The following is a 16,130-nucleotide window of genomic DNA, read 5'->3' as shown; positions in this document are numbered from 1 at the left end:
GTTGTGCCGAGCTGTTTAAGGATGGGAGAGTAGCAGAGTGGATTTCTAAGCATCTCACAGGTTCCTAAGTTTCCTGCCCCACCAAACGGCGATGGACCATTCTTATTGTTTTTGTTTTTTTTTCAAAACCCTGAATGCTTTATTGAAAATATGCATACATAACACTTTCCCTACACAACAATACAAAACAGTACAATCACTTTTGTAAATAACACATTGAACGTAAATCCACACATTTCCCCTTCCCGCCCAAACCCAAGGAACTTAGAGATGCTACTGTAAGCCCTTAGTATCCCCCACCCACCACCTCTACCTCTGAGAAATAAGACAGTTAAATCAGAAACAAGTCCCTTGGTAAACCCAAGACAAAAGAACAGAGCAGACACCAGGTTGCATACAGACATAGCATTTGCCACCAGCAGGTGAACGATGGGTTTTACTGGAACTCTTATTCGGGGTCTTGGTGTGTACCATTTGTCTCAAGTCTTCTGAAATGATGCGGGGCGTGGAAGAGGAGTCCATTCTATGGTCTAGGAGTCAAGATAGAGGTTTTCAATGTGTGAATATCAGATCAACACATACACAAGTGCCTCAAGTAAATTTGGCTTTGATGTGGGGTCAGAGAAGTAGCCACTGCCAATCTACAACGGCACGCCGAGAGGGATGATCGGTCGCGTACACAGACATGCGATAAAACAAGATTTTCACATGAAGGAAACTCTTTAAAGGCGAGGGGTGGATAGATCAAACCTGATTTGATTGTAGGTAACACACTTCCTACGACTCTTCTCACTCCTAGGTGCATGAGTGTTACTGTGCATATTATTTTATTTTTTGTGATAGTGGTAGAAAATATGCAACTGAATACAGATGAACAAAATATATTTAAAACATAAAAGAGTTAAAAAGGGTTATAAAGATTACAACAAAAACAAAAAGGACTCCAAATGTCTGGTTATACTTTAATATGATCATACAGAGAAAGAGATCAACCAAAAAATGATATATGAACAACAAAAAAAAAGGAAAAAAAAAAAAGTAACAAAAAAGTCCAATAAAAACAGACAGAAAAGCACTGTTTTGAAACATTTCACTGTATATCAGTCTGTAGCAAATAGTCATTACATACCCTCGAAAAGGGAGGAAGAAAGCTTTGAATGGTGCACTGACCACTGAAAAACTTGGCTGGAGAGTGAAGTGGGGTGCAGGGGTTAATGCTGAATTCTCTCTAAGCTCGACAGCGGTACCCTCGAGAAGAGGCTGCTACGCCTTTTGAGAGTGAGGGTGAGCTTTCAAAAAGTCAAAGACAAGCCACTGCTTTTTAGATGCATAGAGGCATAGTAAGGGCTTGCTTCCTGTAAGCAATCTCCTATGTAGGTTACGTCTTCACCAATGTAACATTTTACGTTTTAGGCTGGGAACTTCATGGATTTATGCCATTGCTGTATGTGCAAGAGAGCAGAAAAGACTACTCAAAGTGCAGTTTGGGGGAGGGGGGGGTGCTGCCGTACATAGTGAAGGTTTGTGTGCAACTGTATAAACAGGAAGGCAGTCTGTGTGCGTTCCTAGGATTGCAACAACACTCCCTAACTGTGCGCTCGAAGCGTGGATCTGGGTACTGGTGCCTCTCCTCTCTGGGGCTGTCCTACTACACGTCCATTAATTACAATCATTAACTTCTCATAAGAAATTACTCTTTGCTAATAACAACACTTTACAGCTTTTTGGAAACATGTCTCGCTCGAATTGCTCTTTTGAAATTTCCTTTTCCTCCCCAAACCCACAAAAAGCAGATGTCACTGGTTCAGTGTCGCTTAAATGCCACGTGGTAGGGAGAAAAATAAAAGAGAGAAAAAATCTGAATGTAAAAATTAAAGCCCCAGATTAAAAAAAACAAAACAAACAAAATGACTTTCTTTTACAAAATGGCTCTCAAGTATTCTTTGTTCCACAGATAGAGGTCCCTATGGGGCTTTGGATAACTCAGAACTGGTTTTAAAATCCTCTTTACAATTTTAACATGGGATTAGGAGAATTGGAGAGAGGGTGGAGGTGGGGGATTATCTGCTGGTGCGAATTGAACACACATGCATGCATGCACACACACACACACACACACACACACACACACACACACACACACACACACACACACACACACACGCCAATTAAATCTGCACTCAGTAACGTCAGCTCTCATACTAATGTGTGCATGCATAATCGCTCATTCACTCTCACACTCACAGAGGAGGAACTGCAGTCACTGATGTGCATTAAAAGTTGCACTTTTCACATCTGAAAGCATGTCTCTTGAGAAAGGTCAAAGTGTATGTCTTGATAGTGGAAACGCCACCTTATCAACAACGAAAGACCCACCCCTCCCTTCTCCCAGATGATATGTGAACTGTGAGTTCCTCTGTCCTCCTCTTAGGCAGATGTAATGGAGTTGTGCGGTAGCTAGCTCGACAGACTGTGTGTGTGTGTGTGTGTGTGTGTGTGTGTGTGTGTGTGGGGGGGGGGGTACTGTCAGTTGGAAACAGAACAGCAACTGTCCTTTAGCAGTTAAATTAAGGAATAAAAAGATTTTATTTTCCTAATGTTGAGAAACAAAAAGTGGAATCTTCACACTAAAGCTTTCCAAGGGCACTACTTGCTAAGATTCACCTCTTAAATGAGAATAAACCCTATGACTATCATAAAAAAATCCAACATTTAGCATAGCCTTTTTTTTTGTCTGTGTTTCAGCTGGTCAGTCAATGTTTCCACTGTGGACTTTCAGCCTTTGTCCAAAAGATTGAATGTTAATATAGCAAGAAAGAGGGGGAGAGGAAAACATACATACAGAATAGTTGCTATATCCCACCTCTATGCACCATCCTCCCCCAGCAAGACCCCACCCCAAGTCCATGGAGACATTATACAGGTAACGTGAGAGACAGACAGGCACACAGATGTAGTCCAGTGAGCAGACGGCTGATCTGCGGTGTCTGTCTGGAGGCATCACAGGGACTTGATGTGCTCCAAGCTCCAGGTGGAGGTGGGTTTCCTGGGAAACTTGTGAGGACCTGGCATGGCTGGTGACCACGCAAGGACATGGAGGAAGAAGGGTTTGCTTGGAAGAGGAGAACAGCCATTACAGCTCTCCAGGGAGTATCCCGCTGGGCGCCGACTCATTTATCAGGCCTTTAGGTCAGAATTGGATTTCGGATGAAGACGAGTTTTCGGTCAGTCTTCACACTCGCTATTTTTTTCTAGGCCAGTGAGGAGACAATTTTCTTCCGTATGTTTTCTCTTTTTTTGTTGGTTATTCTTCTCTTGCAATATGTGGATGCTGGGTTTTCTTCGCCCATGAATATTGTGTTTTACTGTGGGATGTTGTTTGTTGTTAGAGACACGGTTTCTGCTCTATTAGTGACCATCAACTGTCCATGTGACTGCAGTTTTCTGAGAAGGAAATAAACATTTAGTAGATCAAAATGGTGATTTGAGGAGAATTTTAGCATAAATCAACATGAACAAAAACAAAAATAAAATAAAATCATGTTATAACCAACAGTTATAACTACCGTTGAGCCCATCTGCCTCTTGTGATTCGAGGAAGGGTGCAGGGCCCCAGATGCGTACTGTGCCGTCATCGGAGGCAGAAGCCATGAGGCTTGGGATGGCCGGGTTCCAGCTCACACAGTTAACGGTGCGCGTGTGGCCTGTGAGCTCAGCGATAGGAAGTTCACCACGCCGATGCCAGATGTATACTTTGTGGTCTGTGGCAACAGATAAAGAAAGCAATAAAACAGGTGGAAGAAAACAGGGTTCGAATTGTAGGGGAATTAATGTAAAAGACAACACCGATCGGAATTTAGAAAGTTTAAAGAAACTGAATGAAAGGAAGAAACATTTCACCATATTTCACAAGGAAATATGGGGAAAGGGTGCAGAGGAATGAAATACAGCAAAGGATCTGGGCTGGCTGGGAATTGGCTGCTAAGGGCTTTAACCATCCTAATTAAGGCATTTAAGTTACTTTTCACAAATTAGTCACTACTATAATGGTGATCAGAAGTCATGCAGAGCTACACGCAGAAAGGACACTGGACCAGAAAACATTACACTGAAAGAAGACTCATACAAACATAGTGAAAACGTGGCCATTTATTCCCACAGCACTCTGACTGTACCTTCGCTGCCACTGGCAATGAAGTCTTCGTTGTGTCCTCCAAAGCAGGAGTGGATTGTGTAGAAGCCCTGGGTAACACCTTGGTACTTCCTTACCAGCACCCGGTCCTGAAGGTCCCACAGGTGCACTCCCTACAAAAAGGTGTAGACCAACATACTGTAACTACTGAAGGATACTTTACACAGTTTAGCAAAACAAAGCAGCCATGCATTTTAGCAGGACTGATGCTGTAAAGAGCCTGAATTGATCAGTAGCTTACCTGAGTTGCTACATTTAACAAAGCTAATCTTCCGTTCTTTGAAACAGTAAAAGACATGATAGGGTGGTCCTCCTGAACTCTGTAAAGGACATGTGAACAAGACAGCCTGTCAGGCACTGTGATGTGTGATGTAACTGATAAGTATAACGTGATATTTTAGAGCAAATACTACAGACAGCTGTAGAGTTCCTAAAATTCGGGAAGAGTTTGTTGTGGTATTCATCCGTTTTAAAGTGAAACCATAGCTATAAAAGGAGCACTGCTCGGCATCAGAAGAGATCAACTCCAGCAACTACCATGATTAGCGATTCATTACACCTGGATTAGCCCCTTGAGAAAAATGGCACATGTCAACAATATTTCATGTAGGTATACAACAGTGCAGGGGTGAGGAGCGCTGACACATACATGTTTCTGTCCGTAAGGTCCTCAAAGTTGTATCCCCGGATACGCTGGTGGGTGTCTGAGGCCAGCACTATCCTGCCATCGTTCAGGCACCACAGGCACTGCACTCTCACACCCTCCCAGGAGTCTAACAAGTTGCCATCCAGGTCCTGAAATACACACATCAGAGAAGAGAAACACTGAAACAGCATAGTATGGCAATCATACTAAACTCTTACTCCCATTGGACGCTTACGAGGGGAAGCACTTGTTTCTCTGTTGTGAAGTGGTTTAAGTGGTTTCTGTCATATTTCAGGCCTGCTTCCAGGACAAAATGAGCGATTGTGAAACAGAAGTTAGTGGGGATGATCAGCTTACGAGGGGAAACCTTTGGGAAAAATCCCAAACTTATTCCAATGGTCAAACCACATCTTTATTCATATATATCAAGGTGTCAAAACCCTTCATTAAAAGGTACAGGGAACCACCCTGGGAGGGGAAAGACCTGCTTAGTCACAAAGCACACACAGATAGCTGTAGATCAACTGTGAAAAACATTTTTATGGGCTCTTTCAGTAAGTTGGATAGAAAATCACAATACTGAAAGAGCCTATGATTGTTTGAAAACCTGATTAAGGTTATCCCAGCATTTCAATAGACGTTTAACAGCTGCTAACACAACCAAATCTCTTTTCCTTTTCTCTCTTCCCCAGCACGCCATTATGAAAACATGCCAGGAATTCAGCACTGATTAACAGAAGCAATGATAACAAGATAAGATATGCTTTATTTAGCACCAAACGTGGAAAAATTGTTACAGCAGTTAAAACTTAAGTTAAATTCAACAAAAATTCAACAAAAATATAACAAAATAGCTGAGATGACTAATTAATTATTTTTAAGAAAAAAAAAAAGGTGAAAAATTTGACGAAAGCACACAAACTAAAAACAACTGTGCATTAGACATAGAGAGAGAATAAAAAAATAATTAACTTACACACTGATAAAACTGTCCCCTTTGTCCTCCAGTGACAAAGCGCTTGCCATCAGGGTTCCAGGCCACGCTGGTCAGACTATCTTCATGGGACTGGGACATTTTGGTCCGCAGCTCCCCCGTCTGGTGAAGAGGGGGGATTGACAGACCGAGTGCAAATCAAGAGGAGAGAAAATGGGGGAAGGGAGACAGCGAGAAGAAATATAAAGCAAGAGTGGGGGAGGGTTGAGTAACAGGAAAGGAAACAGAAGGGGATCCGTGAAGCGGAGAGGTCACTGAGTACACACAGCACACTACAGAGTATCTAAGGCAGGTTATCCAGCACACGTTTCCTCATTTTGAAAAAGAAAGATTTTGAGATTCACCAATGTATGCTTTTCTACACAACTGTACTATTATGTTCTCTGCTGTTTGAAGAGGTAATATAGCATTAAAGTTAACAAGTGAAGCCACCGTGCATCAACCTTACCTGAACATTCCAGAGCCAGAGCTCGGAGCAGTCATCCGGTCCGCAGGCGATCAGGTAGGTGTCATCGGGACTCCAGGCTAAGTAGGAGACGCCGTATGCATGACCCTCCAGGGTTCGCAGCAGCTTCAGCTGGTGGGTCTCCTACACAGATAGTAAGAGGACAAAGAAAAACCCTGAGACACAATATGGACTGGGCCCTTATTTCTGGAAATTAAAAAAAACAACAAGAAAAAAAACAAATTGTCAAGAGATTTTAAAGTTTGAAATTAAAATACTAATAAAAAAAACCCCAAAACTTACTGGGTCCACTTGCCAAATTATGACAGTAGTGTCTTTGGAGCCAGTGGCTAGCTTGGTGCCATCATTTGAGAATTTGCAGAACCACACCTCATTACAATGCTCAGTCAGAATCTGTTGAGTGTAACATGGGAACTGCTTCCTGTAACACACACACACAAGATGAAAAAGTTAAAATCTTAATTCAGTCATCCATTTAACCCAGGTCCAGGTGGCCGGGGCAGCCGTCTAAGCCTTAATCACCTCGGTTGTCTCCTTTCACTGCACAGAGGCAGCAGCTCTACTTTGAGCCCCTCATGCAAAGCAGAGCTCCCACCAGCTCTACAGCCCACCTAAAAGAAAAACACTTGGCATGTTGCCCATCACTTTGTAGCTAACAGTTGGTATCGCTAATCCTTACACTTGTAAGGACACCTTTTGAAAGAATCTTGGTTCTGTTCCTTGTATTCTTAATCCTTTAGTTGCTACCCACAGCTGGTGCCCACTGGTGAGGGTAAGATCTACCAGAAAGTCATCAACTTTGGGCTAAGCCCTCTCTTCACCACACAAAGCAGTCACAGTGCCCAGATCACTACAGTTTCTGATTGATCTTTCTATCCATTCCACCCTTGCCCCACTCATGAAGAAGCCTGCAAAGTTCTTGGACTCTTCTACTAAATGGAGCAAGTCCCCTAAAGGATTTGGTCATATGCATTTTCCCAGGTCCATAATATGCATGTAGATTTATGGGGAAAACTCCAACACACCCTGTACTATTCCCTGAGATCGACAGTTGGCCCAGTTTCCATATTCCTCTTTCCGAACTGGAGTTTGAACTAATGCTTAGACTCTCCTCGCCAGCACCACTGCACTGAACTGTGATCCTCTGAAGATGTAACACACCCACTGCTCGCCCTTTATAAAGAGGTCAATCCTCAGTCTGCCAATCCAAAGGCACCATTGGTGACTTTTGTGCATTGTTCCAAGGGTGTGTGAACAAAGACAGAGCAACCAGAGCCTTAAAGAACTTGAATTTCATCTTCCCTTCATTGTGTCAGTTAAAGCAATCGATTTTAGATGAGCCACAGCAGTAAAACCACTGACCGGTTGTGAACAACAGTGATTATCTGCTGGAAAATCCTGGATTTATCCTGGATATTGCTTTGACATGTACCATCTACTTAAACATTGGTGCACACTAAACACCCCACTCCCCCAACCTATCAACTTCACCCTATCTCACACTACAAAAGACTTAAAGGATCCTTTGCCAGTGTCAACGTTCCAGACACCAGAGGACACCCCCAGAGGCTGCATGTCCATTCCCTGATGAGCTACAGGTGTTTGGGGCATTACAATACACAGCAAATAAATAGGAGAAAGAAAATGCGACAGGTTAAAATATACGAAGCATCAAGGTACAAAAGAAAAGAAGTAGTGGAGACATAGTAGTGGAGTATGTCATTAAAGAGAAAAATCAGCTGACTTCCACTCCAAAAACAACATTTAGAATCACAAGGAGCTCCAACATTTTGGTTTTATAACAACAAGAGTAAAATATTACAGTTTTATAATTTAGCAAAGTCTGGCGTCTCGGAGACAGTGCAACATGCTAGCTTTGCAGTACCAACCTGCTGCAGACGTGATCAAGGAGGAGAGAGACCGAGTCCAGGTTATTGTCCAGCTTGGTGTTATGATAAAGGCAGCGGTCCCTCTGCAGCTCCACTGCTTGCCGGAGCAGGGTGTGCAGTCGACGAGGGGGCAGCATCACAGAAGGAGGCAGGTATGCTACAAATAGAGAGGAAAAAACGGATCATAGAGATTCACAGCTGTACATGGAATATGCCCACACACACACACACACACACACAAAAATAAGACAACATCTGTTAGCTGTACAGGGTCAGTTATGGAAATGCCTCCTCACTTTGTAGTTTATCCAGCAGCCTGCAGCGTGAAGCCGTGCCCTTGCCCTCCCACTCTGCCTTGGCCCTAAGATCCTCAGCATGGCTACACATTAGGTACCTGAAACAACATACAAGAACGCAGTTTAAGCAAAAAACACACTGAGAGGACATCATAACATCCATGAAGGATTATTACCACTTTAAAAAGACATCTTATCACCAGGAAGTAAACAGGAGCTTAAAATAGTGATAAGAATGGCCGTAAACTACAACCACTGACAATTAAATACAGATTTTAACTTAGACTAAATTTAGCAAACTTTCTGATGTGGTAAATAAAGCATCCTGAAGGGTCTAAGATGAACTTGTTACATTCAGGTATTTGATTTTTTTTTTTTTTAAAAAGAGCTGACTAACATTTGCAGATCAAGCAAAAAGATCCATGATTGTTTTATTACTGGAGATAAAACAGTAAGCGTGACAAGAACTGCACTGTGAAAATTACTACTAAAATCATTTACCATATAGACGTTTTACAGTGAATTCAACAGCTTAAGCTTCATTAATTATCATAATGTAAGACAATTTAATATTCCCTTAATTATTAGCAAACAATATTTATACAGGTGCAGATTTTGGTACAAGTAAATCACCAAACAGGCGTACCATTAGCATCTACAGGACTCTCCAATAGCTATATGGGTGGTTAGTAGGTGTGTATTTGTGCAGACAGGGTGAACATCCTGATGATGGCTATAAGCCAGAGGTAACATTAAACAGTACCCGCTGAGTACGTGGATGCGATCTGTGTTGTACTTGAGCGGCGTCAGCTCTCCCCGGAGGACCTGCAAAGCCTCCAAGACTTTTCCGTCCTCCAGGTACTCAAGGTACTTCTGCTGCAGCAGCAGGAACTTCATACGCTGAGTAGAAAGAAGAGAAGCACAGGTATAAAGAAGGTAATCTATAAACACAAAAACATACAGGAGGAAGAAATAAATAGTAAAGAACAGCAGCAACAGTACTCAATTCCAAACGTTCAATGCACCAAGTCTCCCATAGCTGCAAATATCAAAACAAATAAGGCTGGCGCCAGCTAACAAAGCCTTCATTCTAATTTTGGGAAAAGGTTCAAACATCAAACATTAAAGAGAATATATAATTGCATGACAGGATGCATCAATAAATGCAATACCCAGCAAGCAAAGATTTCTCAGGAAGAAAACATGACTGCCAGAGCCAGAAACCCCATCCAGTTTTTATAACTGAAAATAAGTTAGATTAAAAATATGAAACTATCTATAATAATAAATGAATAAAGACTCGCACAGAGGTGTTCCAAACTACAATAATATGTGTTCTGTGTTGCAAAGTACTTTTTAGGAATCTCATGTAGCTAAAGCCACATTATCACCCAAGAGCAGATGTCCCCATCCCATAGTAACATTCTTATCATAATATACAGATGAAAAAAAACAAACTCATTTAGATATTAACATATACTGAAAATATCAGAAAAATACGCCAACAAAAATAAGATGTTTCCAGACCTTGTCCAACAATGGCATAAATTCTTATTAGCTCTTTATAACATTTTACAATCAAAGTCAAAAATAAGTGGCACCGATATATACATCTGCACAGTGAAAATATGGAATACTAATAAATAAAATAAAAGAAACGGCTCAACAACAGATCTCTGTTCAAACCTTTTGGACTCAGATTGTAACATTTAACACTTATATGCTTCCCTCCATAACAGAAATGCATCTGCGTGACTACACCTTCAAAGAGGAAGCAATACTCATACACCTTGAAATACTTGGCAACATACATCATACTGGATTTCTAGCTGAGGAATAAAAAAGGCCTTTTGTGTGCTTCACCCTATCAAGCAATTATGCATTCTTTTTACTGAGTGACGTTTAAAGCTCACCTGGTTATCATTTATTGTTGTTTTGAATTACGTGGATAATGCCTTCAAGCTGAAACATGTTTCTTTTTTGTACCACAACAATGAAAACCATTTATCAGAGTGTACTGGCATTCTGTTTGTAAGGAGAAAATAAAAGAATGACAAATAAGCTTAAACTACTGCTTTGACACTGACAGGGAGTGATTTTAACCATATATATCAAGACAGCTAGTTTGCATAACTTTATCATAAAAAAGGATAAAGTACCACATTTTAAGGAAGCAAAAAAAACTAAACATTCCCATTTAGGATATATGACACTGATACAATAAAACTCAAATTAGTGGTAGAATATAATTTAAAAAAAATCAATTTGTCATTATTAGAATATATTTACAAATATGCAGAGCACATATGGTAATATTAACATCACCATTTCTTTTATAGTGTTTACACATTGCTGCAGTTTAGCGATGTCATTTGCAGTGTTAAGCGCCTCCATCCTATCTCAGGTATGCAAGTATAGCAAGCACACTCACATCGACTACACAAAATCCACCCACATAACTCTGTAAATAAAGAGGGCAGAAACACACATCTCAGAGTTCTCCCCCTTAGGCCCGTGACACGAGCAAACTGTGCTCCAGAACTGTTGTGAATGTCATGTTGACTATGACAATGCTAATCTCAACTCAAGAACTAAAATGGCGTTATGAAGGGGAAAAAAAAACAAAACAAAACAAAAAACATTAAAAAGCTACATCCATTTTCACAATAACTCAGCAGGGAATGGCTGTTAGAAACCTTATGACACAGAGCAGCAGGCACTTGACTCTGAAGTATTTTTGGAGCTCATCTTGTTGCTAATTAGCATGCTAGCTAGGGATAATTAGTCTGAGCTGAGCCTCATTACCAAACTGATACTGTAAAGTATTTACTCTCATACTAATCTTCACAGGAATAAATGTTTGTGGATCTGTGGTATTCAATATTAAAGGCCCTGATAGATGTACTGTGTACTGCAGAAATACACAACTGCAGTCTTTTCTGTTAAATACTGTAGCTGACATGGATATGTTCTCAATGTGCTGTTAAATGTATACATATTTAATTCTTTTAAACCATGTTCTGTAATGGAAATTCTTGATCTCTCATATCTGCTCCCAGTATTGACTGACCTGGCAAAAACAAAGCTGTAGTAGCAAGAATCAAACCAAAACATAGCTTTTAAATCTATTAATAGTAATAATAATAATAATAATAATGGATTGCATTTATATAGCGCTTTTCGGGGCCCTCAAAGCGCTGTACAATTCCACTATTCATTCACTCTCACATTCACACACTGGTGGATTATTAGTTATAATCAATGTAAAGACACTATGTAAAAAAAAACCCCAACAGCATTGCAATGTGGAGTCACACTCTGCTCAAAAACAGTATCCAGTACACTACTCTAAATCTAAATGTGGATTCGCTCCTTCTTGTGGCGCTGTCCACAACAGGAATCTGCTCTAAAAAAAAAAAAGAAAAAAAAAAGGAATCTGCTCTATAACTGTGTCATTCTGGAAAGTCCAGCTGTGCCTGCTAACTGACTGACTGTCATTCAGTCCAGTTCAGGTTTGGGCAAAGGGAGCTTACCACAATAGCATTGGGAGAATGCATCAATGCTCTCAGTTCGTTGAGATCATTCTCAGCCTGCACCGAAACAAAAGGAGGGTGACAGAGGGGAGAGAAAGAGGGAGAAATCGTTAGCTCAGCACTTTCCATGCATGCACAAGAAAAAAAAAAACCCAAAAACTAATTATATAAACAGTGATACAGATTTTATGGTCACCTAATCTATAAGGCTTTGACAATGCAACTGTGCAGTGATCAAAATGTAAAGGTCAAATCTCAAACTACCAGCTACTTTTACCGTTTTGTAGATAACTTTATGGAATCAAAACAAATTGCTTGTGTATTAGTCTAATTTTGACCACAGGTGCTCTAAACCAATGTAGGTTCGTTACACCAGGAGATTCATTTCTACCGGCATTAACACTTTTATGGGTCTGCTGTAAAGTGCTGGATCAAGCGCTAATAAAATAAACTGGCAATTTAAAAGCCAATTACATAAAGACGCCTTAATAAGCATTTTACGTCACCTTTAAATTTCTGTTCATTCTACTCAGCCCCAGAGGCTTGTCCTGCGGGCTTCAACATTAAAAATTAAACAAGTTCATGCTGCTGGGTTTGCATAACTGTGCCCCGTACAGACTGCTGTTTGAACTCACCTATGTTACCACCTGCTGCTTTCATAAACTTAGCTTTGGTTGATAATTAATATGAGACGAGACTGATCTGAAAAGATACTGTATGTATTCTAGCTCTGCGTTTTGAAGTGAAATTTCACTGTCACATATTCCATGTTGCCCAGAATATTTCCTATTATGTAGTCACTGTAAACAAATACTAACCTTGTCCCACTCTCCTTCCATGACATGGTTGCGGAACTTGGTAGCTGAGGAGTGTTCCAGTCTGCAGCCTGATTCCTGCATCAGCAGGTCCACCGTCTGACTGCAGAGACACAGGAGGAGAGTGGAGGAGAGGAAGTTATCCAGATATATAATGATGAGATATGTGAAAAGGAGAAAAAAATAAAATCAAGGGCAAATGTGGTTTTCCAGCTATTAACAGTCATACCTGAAAATGTGAGCTCAGTCAGCTGACAAGTTAGCCCATCATTATGTTAAGTGACATTTTTTAGGTAGGTTATAGACCTTTTTCCCCACTAGTCATTTATGTCATTGTGCCAATACTTTATGGTGATGGCAAATAGTGTACTGGGTGACAAGATGATATTGTTTGTGGCCGACAGTAGGGAGAATATAATTTAATGGCTAACAATAACTGGGAGAAGCCGGTTGTGGGGCAGTTGTGTCACCCCAGCATTATTTGTGGACACCAACATGAATCAAGCTTCCACTGCGGTTGACATCACCCCCTTCGGCTCTGTCAACAGTGAACCATAACCATCTGTGCAAACACCATCCCTCTGCTAAACACACTCCACTCCCATAAAAGCTCCTGCAGAGATGTGTGTGCAAGATAATGCAAGTGAAATGGGTATGGGGGGGTGGCTGACACCTTCAGCATGATGACATCATTCTCAGGTATCAATGGAGTGGCGCAGCAGCTCTGTGTTGAGCCCGATTTCGATTGTATTTCCCTGGCTGAAATGTAGGGGCTCTGTTTCATACCAGGCAATTTCACCCCCCCCCCAAAAAAAAGAAAAGAAAAAAAAACCCTCATAGTAAACACAGCAATGTCTTTTATAATGCCTATAATGCTATACTTTCTCAGCTGAACACTAGAAATCAAGCGACCCAACCACTGGCAGTTTGAAGATCACCATACACACGTTTCTTGGGAAAAAAACAAAACAAAAAAAACAACAAACCCTCATTTCTATAATTAGATTCAAACCAACGTTTCCATGTGAAACAGCTGGCACAAAGCGCATTCCTCAGCCGCCATGAAGCCATCCGATTCTGCTCAGTTCGGGAACAAATGTCGCCCACAGTATTGACTGCTGACTTTAAATAAATACACGCTCCAATACATGCACGTCACTGTTTGTGACTGGCTGATGACACATTGCTCGGACACAGCAACAAAGACGGAAAAAATGAAGGCAGGAGAGAAGTTCTAACATTCGTGAGATAGCTGTGTAAAATGGTGCCTGATTTGATGAAATAAATAGTTCCAAGGACCCATCAAGAAATGCAAAGAGTGCACTAGGAATACTAAAATAACCAGGTCATATTTCATAACCCATACCCGTTATTACAGTGTCTTTCAGCATTACAAGACTTCTCCATGTACCTCTCTAAAAAGAAACCCCAAATGAAAAAAAAAAACGTGCTGCATTTGCAGACGAGCTACAAAAAGAAGAAAGCCACCAGAGTAAAAAGCCGACGTTGAAAACCCCGTGCACTAACCTAACATTTTTCTCCGCAATTGCTTTTTGCGCAATAACCTCTCAAACGTAAAACTCACGTCGTGAACTCGATCATTCTGCTTAAGTACCTAATTAGGAAAACTGAACCGTCTCCATTTTATATAGCTGAAAAACCACAACAAATCTGCGATCCTTGTTTTGTGTGAACAAACGTTACTAATGTTAGATGATGTAATGCCTTTTATTCACTGCGAAATCTATAACATTTATTAATAGATCGTGACGTAACTGGCATTAAAAGGCTCCTACGAGTTATGGTGAACTCGTGAAACAGCTCTATGTTGAACTATGTTTTATCTTTCCGTGAACGTTTAATATCAAGACACAACACCTTAGCGCAGGCTACCGATGCTAGCTGTTATTGTGCAAGATGGACCCCTTCTTTCTACCAACTGCCGAGCTCACAGGCTAACTACCAACCCCATCCCCCCATGTTTGTGTCTGTCAAGCGCACTAATATCGCCTTTACCAGCTGCTATTTCGCAGTTTCACATAAAATCCAAGTTATACAGATTGCACTTCTTATGTTCGATGCTAAGGTTAACTGCCTTCGCGAGTTTTTCCTCGACTGACACACTGAATAAACTTACTTCAGTCCTAGTCCGTGGAGATGTTGCCCTATTAATCGTATGACATCTTCCTCCGCCTGCGTTAGTCGTTTCTTCTTTTTCAACGAGCCGACCTCCGAACTCGAGGCCGTAGAAGCAGCCGAAGTCCCCGTGCAAGGCCCTACTGAAGATCCATTACTGGTACCGACGTTATTACCGTTATCTGTGCTGGAGAGAAGGCCATTTGAGTGAGTTCCTCCGACCGAGGAGGACTCCCCGTTTTGTGCGCTGTTTAAGCAAGAGAGCTCCGAGGATTCTTGTCCTTGTCCAGCCCCGTTTGCCTGCATACTGCTGCTGAGGTTGTTGACAACACTTCGGTTAAAGTGGATGGCAGAGGTGGCTTGAGAGTATGCACCGCGTCCTAGGACAACTCCGGAAAGGCCTGTCAAAACTGCTGAAGCCCCGGGCTCTCCTGCTCCCTCCACCGCCGAGGCTCGGTGCTTCTTCCGCGGGGGCGGCGACGCTCCGCCGGTGTCCGAGTCGGAGGAGGAGGAAGCGGAGGCCAGAGTTTCCTCACCGAGAGCGGCCGTGGTTAGAAGCCGGCGAAGCTCCGGGTGGGAAATGAAGGTTAAGCTTCCAGATCTGAGGCCTCGTTGTCAGGCTTAGAGCGTACTGTCACTGTGGAAGCTCTATCAGTTAGCCCGTTTTGTTGTTGTTTCTCTCAAAACAGCTGCAGCTCTAATGGAGTCCTGACGCCCTGACGTAACCGGAAATTCCTACACTACCAGGCTTCCGGGTAGAATTATAATCCATGGGTGGTGCATGAGAACCTAGTTAGCATAATAATGATCAAAAAACAATAACATTTCATATTAAAGTTAATTTTAGTGCTCCAGAGACTTGAAGTGTAATATATCCGGAATTTTGAATTAGCGTAATGAGTAAATCTAGTGTAGCTAGTCTACTGATCACTAGCTAACACAGTGACAAAATAAGTAAATGAAAATGTGTCCTCGATATCTTCGTATCCAAGGCCTAAAGAATGGTATAAAAGTTAACTTCATCACTAAAATACTATACACGTAATCGCGTTAAGAATAAAAATAAATTAACATAAGTGTTCCCACTAAGGTCCATCTATGAGATTTAACTTAAGCTAAGACTATGGGAGACAAAAAAAAATGTGAATCAACCGCCATGTGTT

At 41.4% G+C, this 16,130-nt stretch overlaps 1 protein-coding gene across 1 annotated transcript; it reads right to left on the bottom strand.

Moving 5' to 3' along the window:
- Positions 1–948: 948 nt before the first annotated feature.
- Positions 949–15,707, bottom strand: LOC146557664 (WD repeat-containing protein 26). The gene is made up of 14 exons (XM_085246728.1): positions 14,969–15,707; positions 12,835–12,934; positions 12,017–12,073; positions 9,247–9,383; positions 8,484–8,581; positions 8,188–8,344; positions 6,581–6,719; positions 6,281–6,421; positions 5,815–5,934; positions 4,842–4,987; positions 4,434–4,512; positions 4,176–4,305; positions 3,567–3,761; positions 949–3,444 (listed from the first exon to the last, which is right to left on the bottom strand). Exons 1-14 carry the CDS (start codon positions 15,271–15,273, stop codon positions 3,419–3,421), a joined length of 1,830 nt encoding a protein of 609 aa, XP_085102854.1. The 5' UTR covers positions 15,274–15,707; the 3' UTR covers positions 949–3,418.
- Between the last annotated feature and the right edge of the window lie 423 nt (positions 15,708–16,130).

The sequence above is a fragment of the Mchenga conophoros genome, linkage group LG15, assembly GCF_057382185.1.
Source record: "Mchenga conophoros isolate Kocher_MC1m ecotype Shallow Benthic linkage group LG15, M_conophoros_male_GT1.1, whole genome shotgun sequence".
Taxonomy (NCBI): Eukaryota; Metazoa; Chordata; class Actinopteri; order Cichliformes; family Cichlidae; genus Mchenga; species Mchenga conophoros.
Note: the sequence above shows the minus strand (reverse complement) of the source record. Positions and strands in the feature narration are given on the sequence as shown.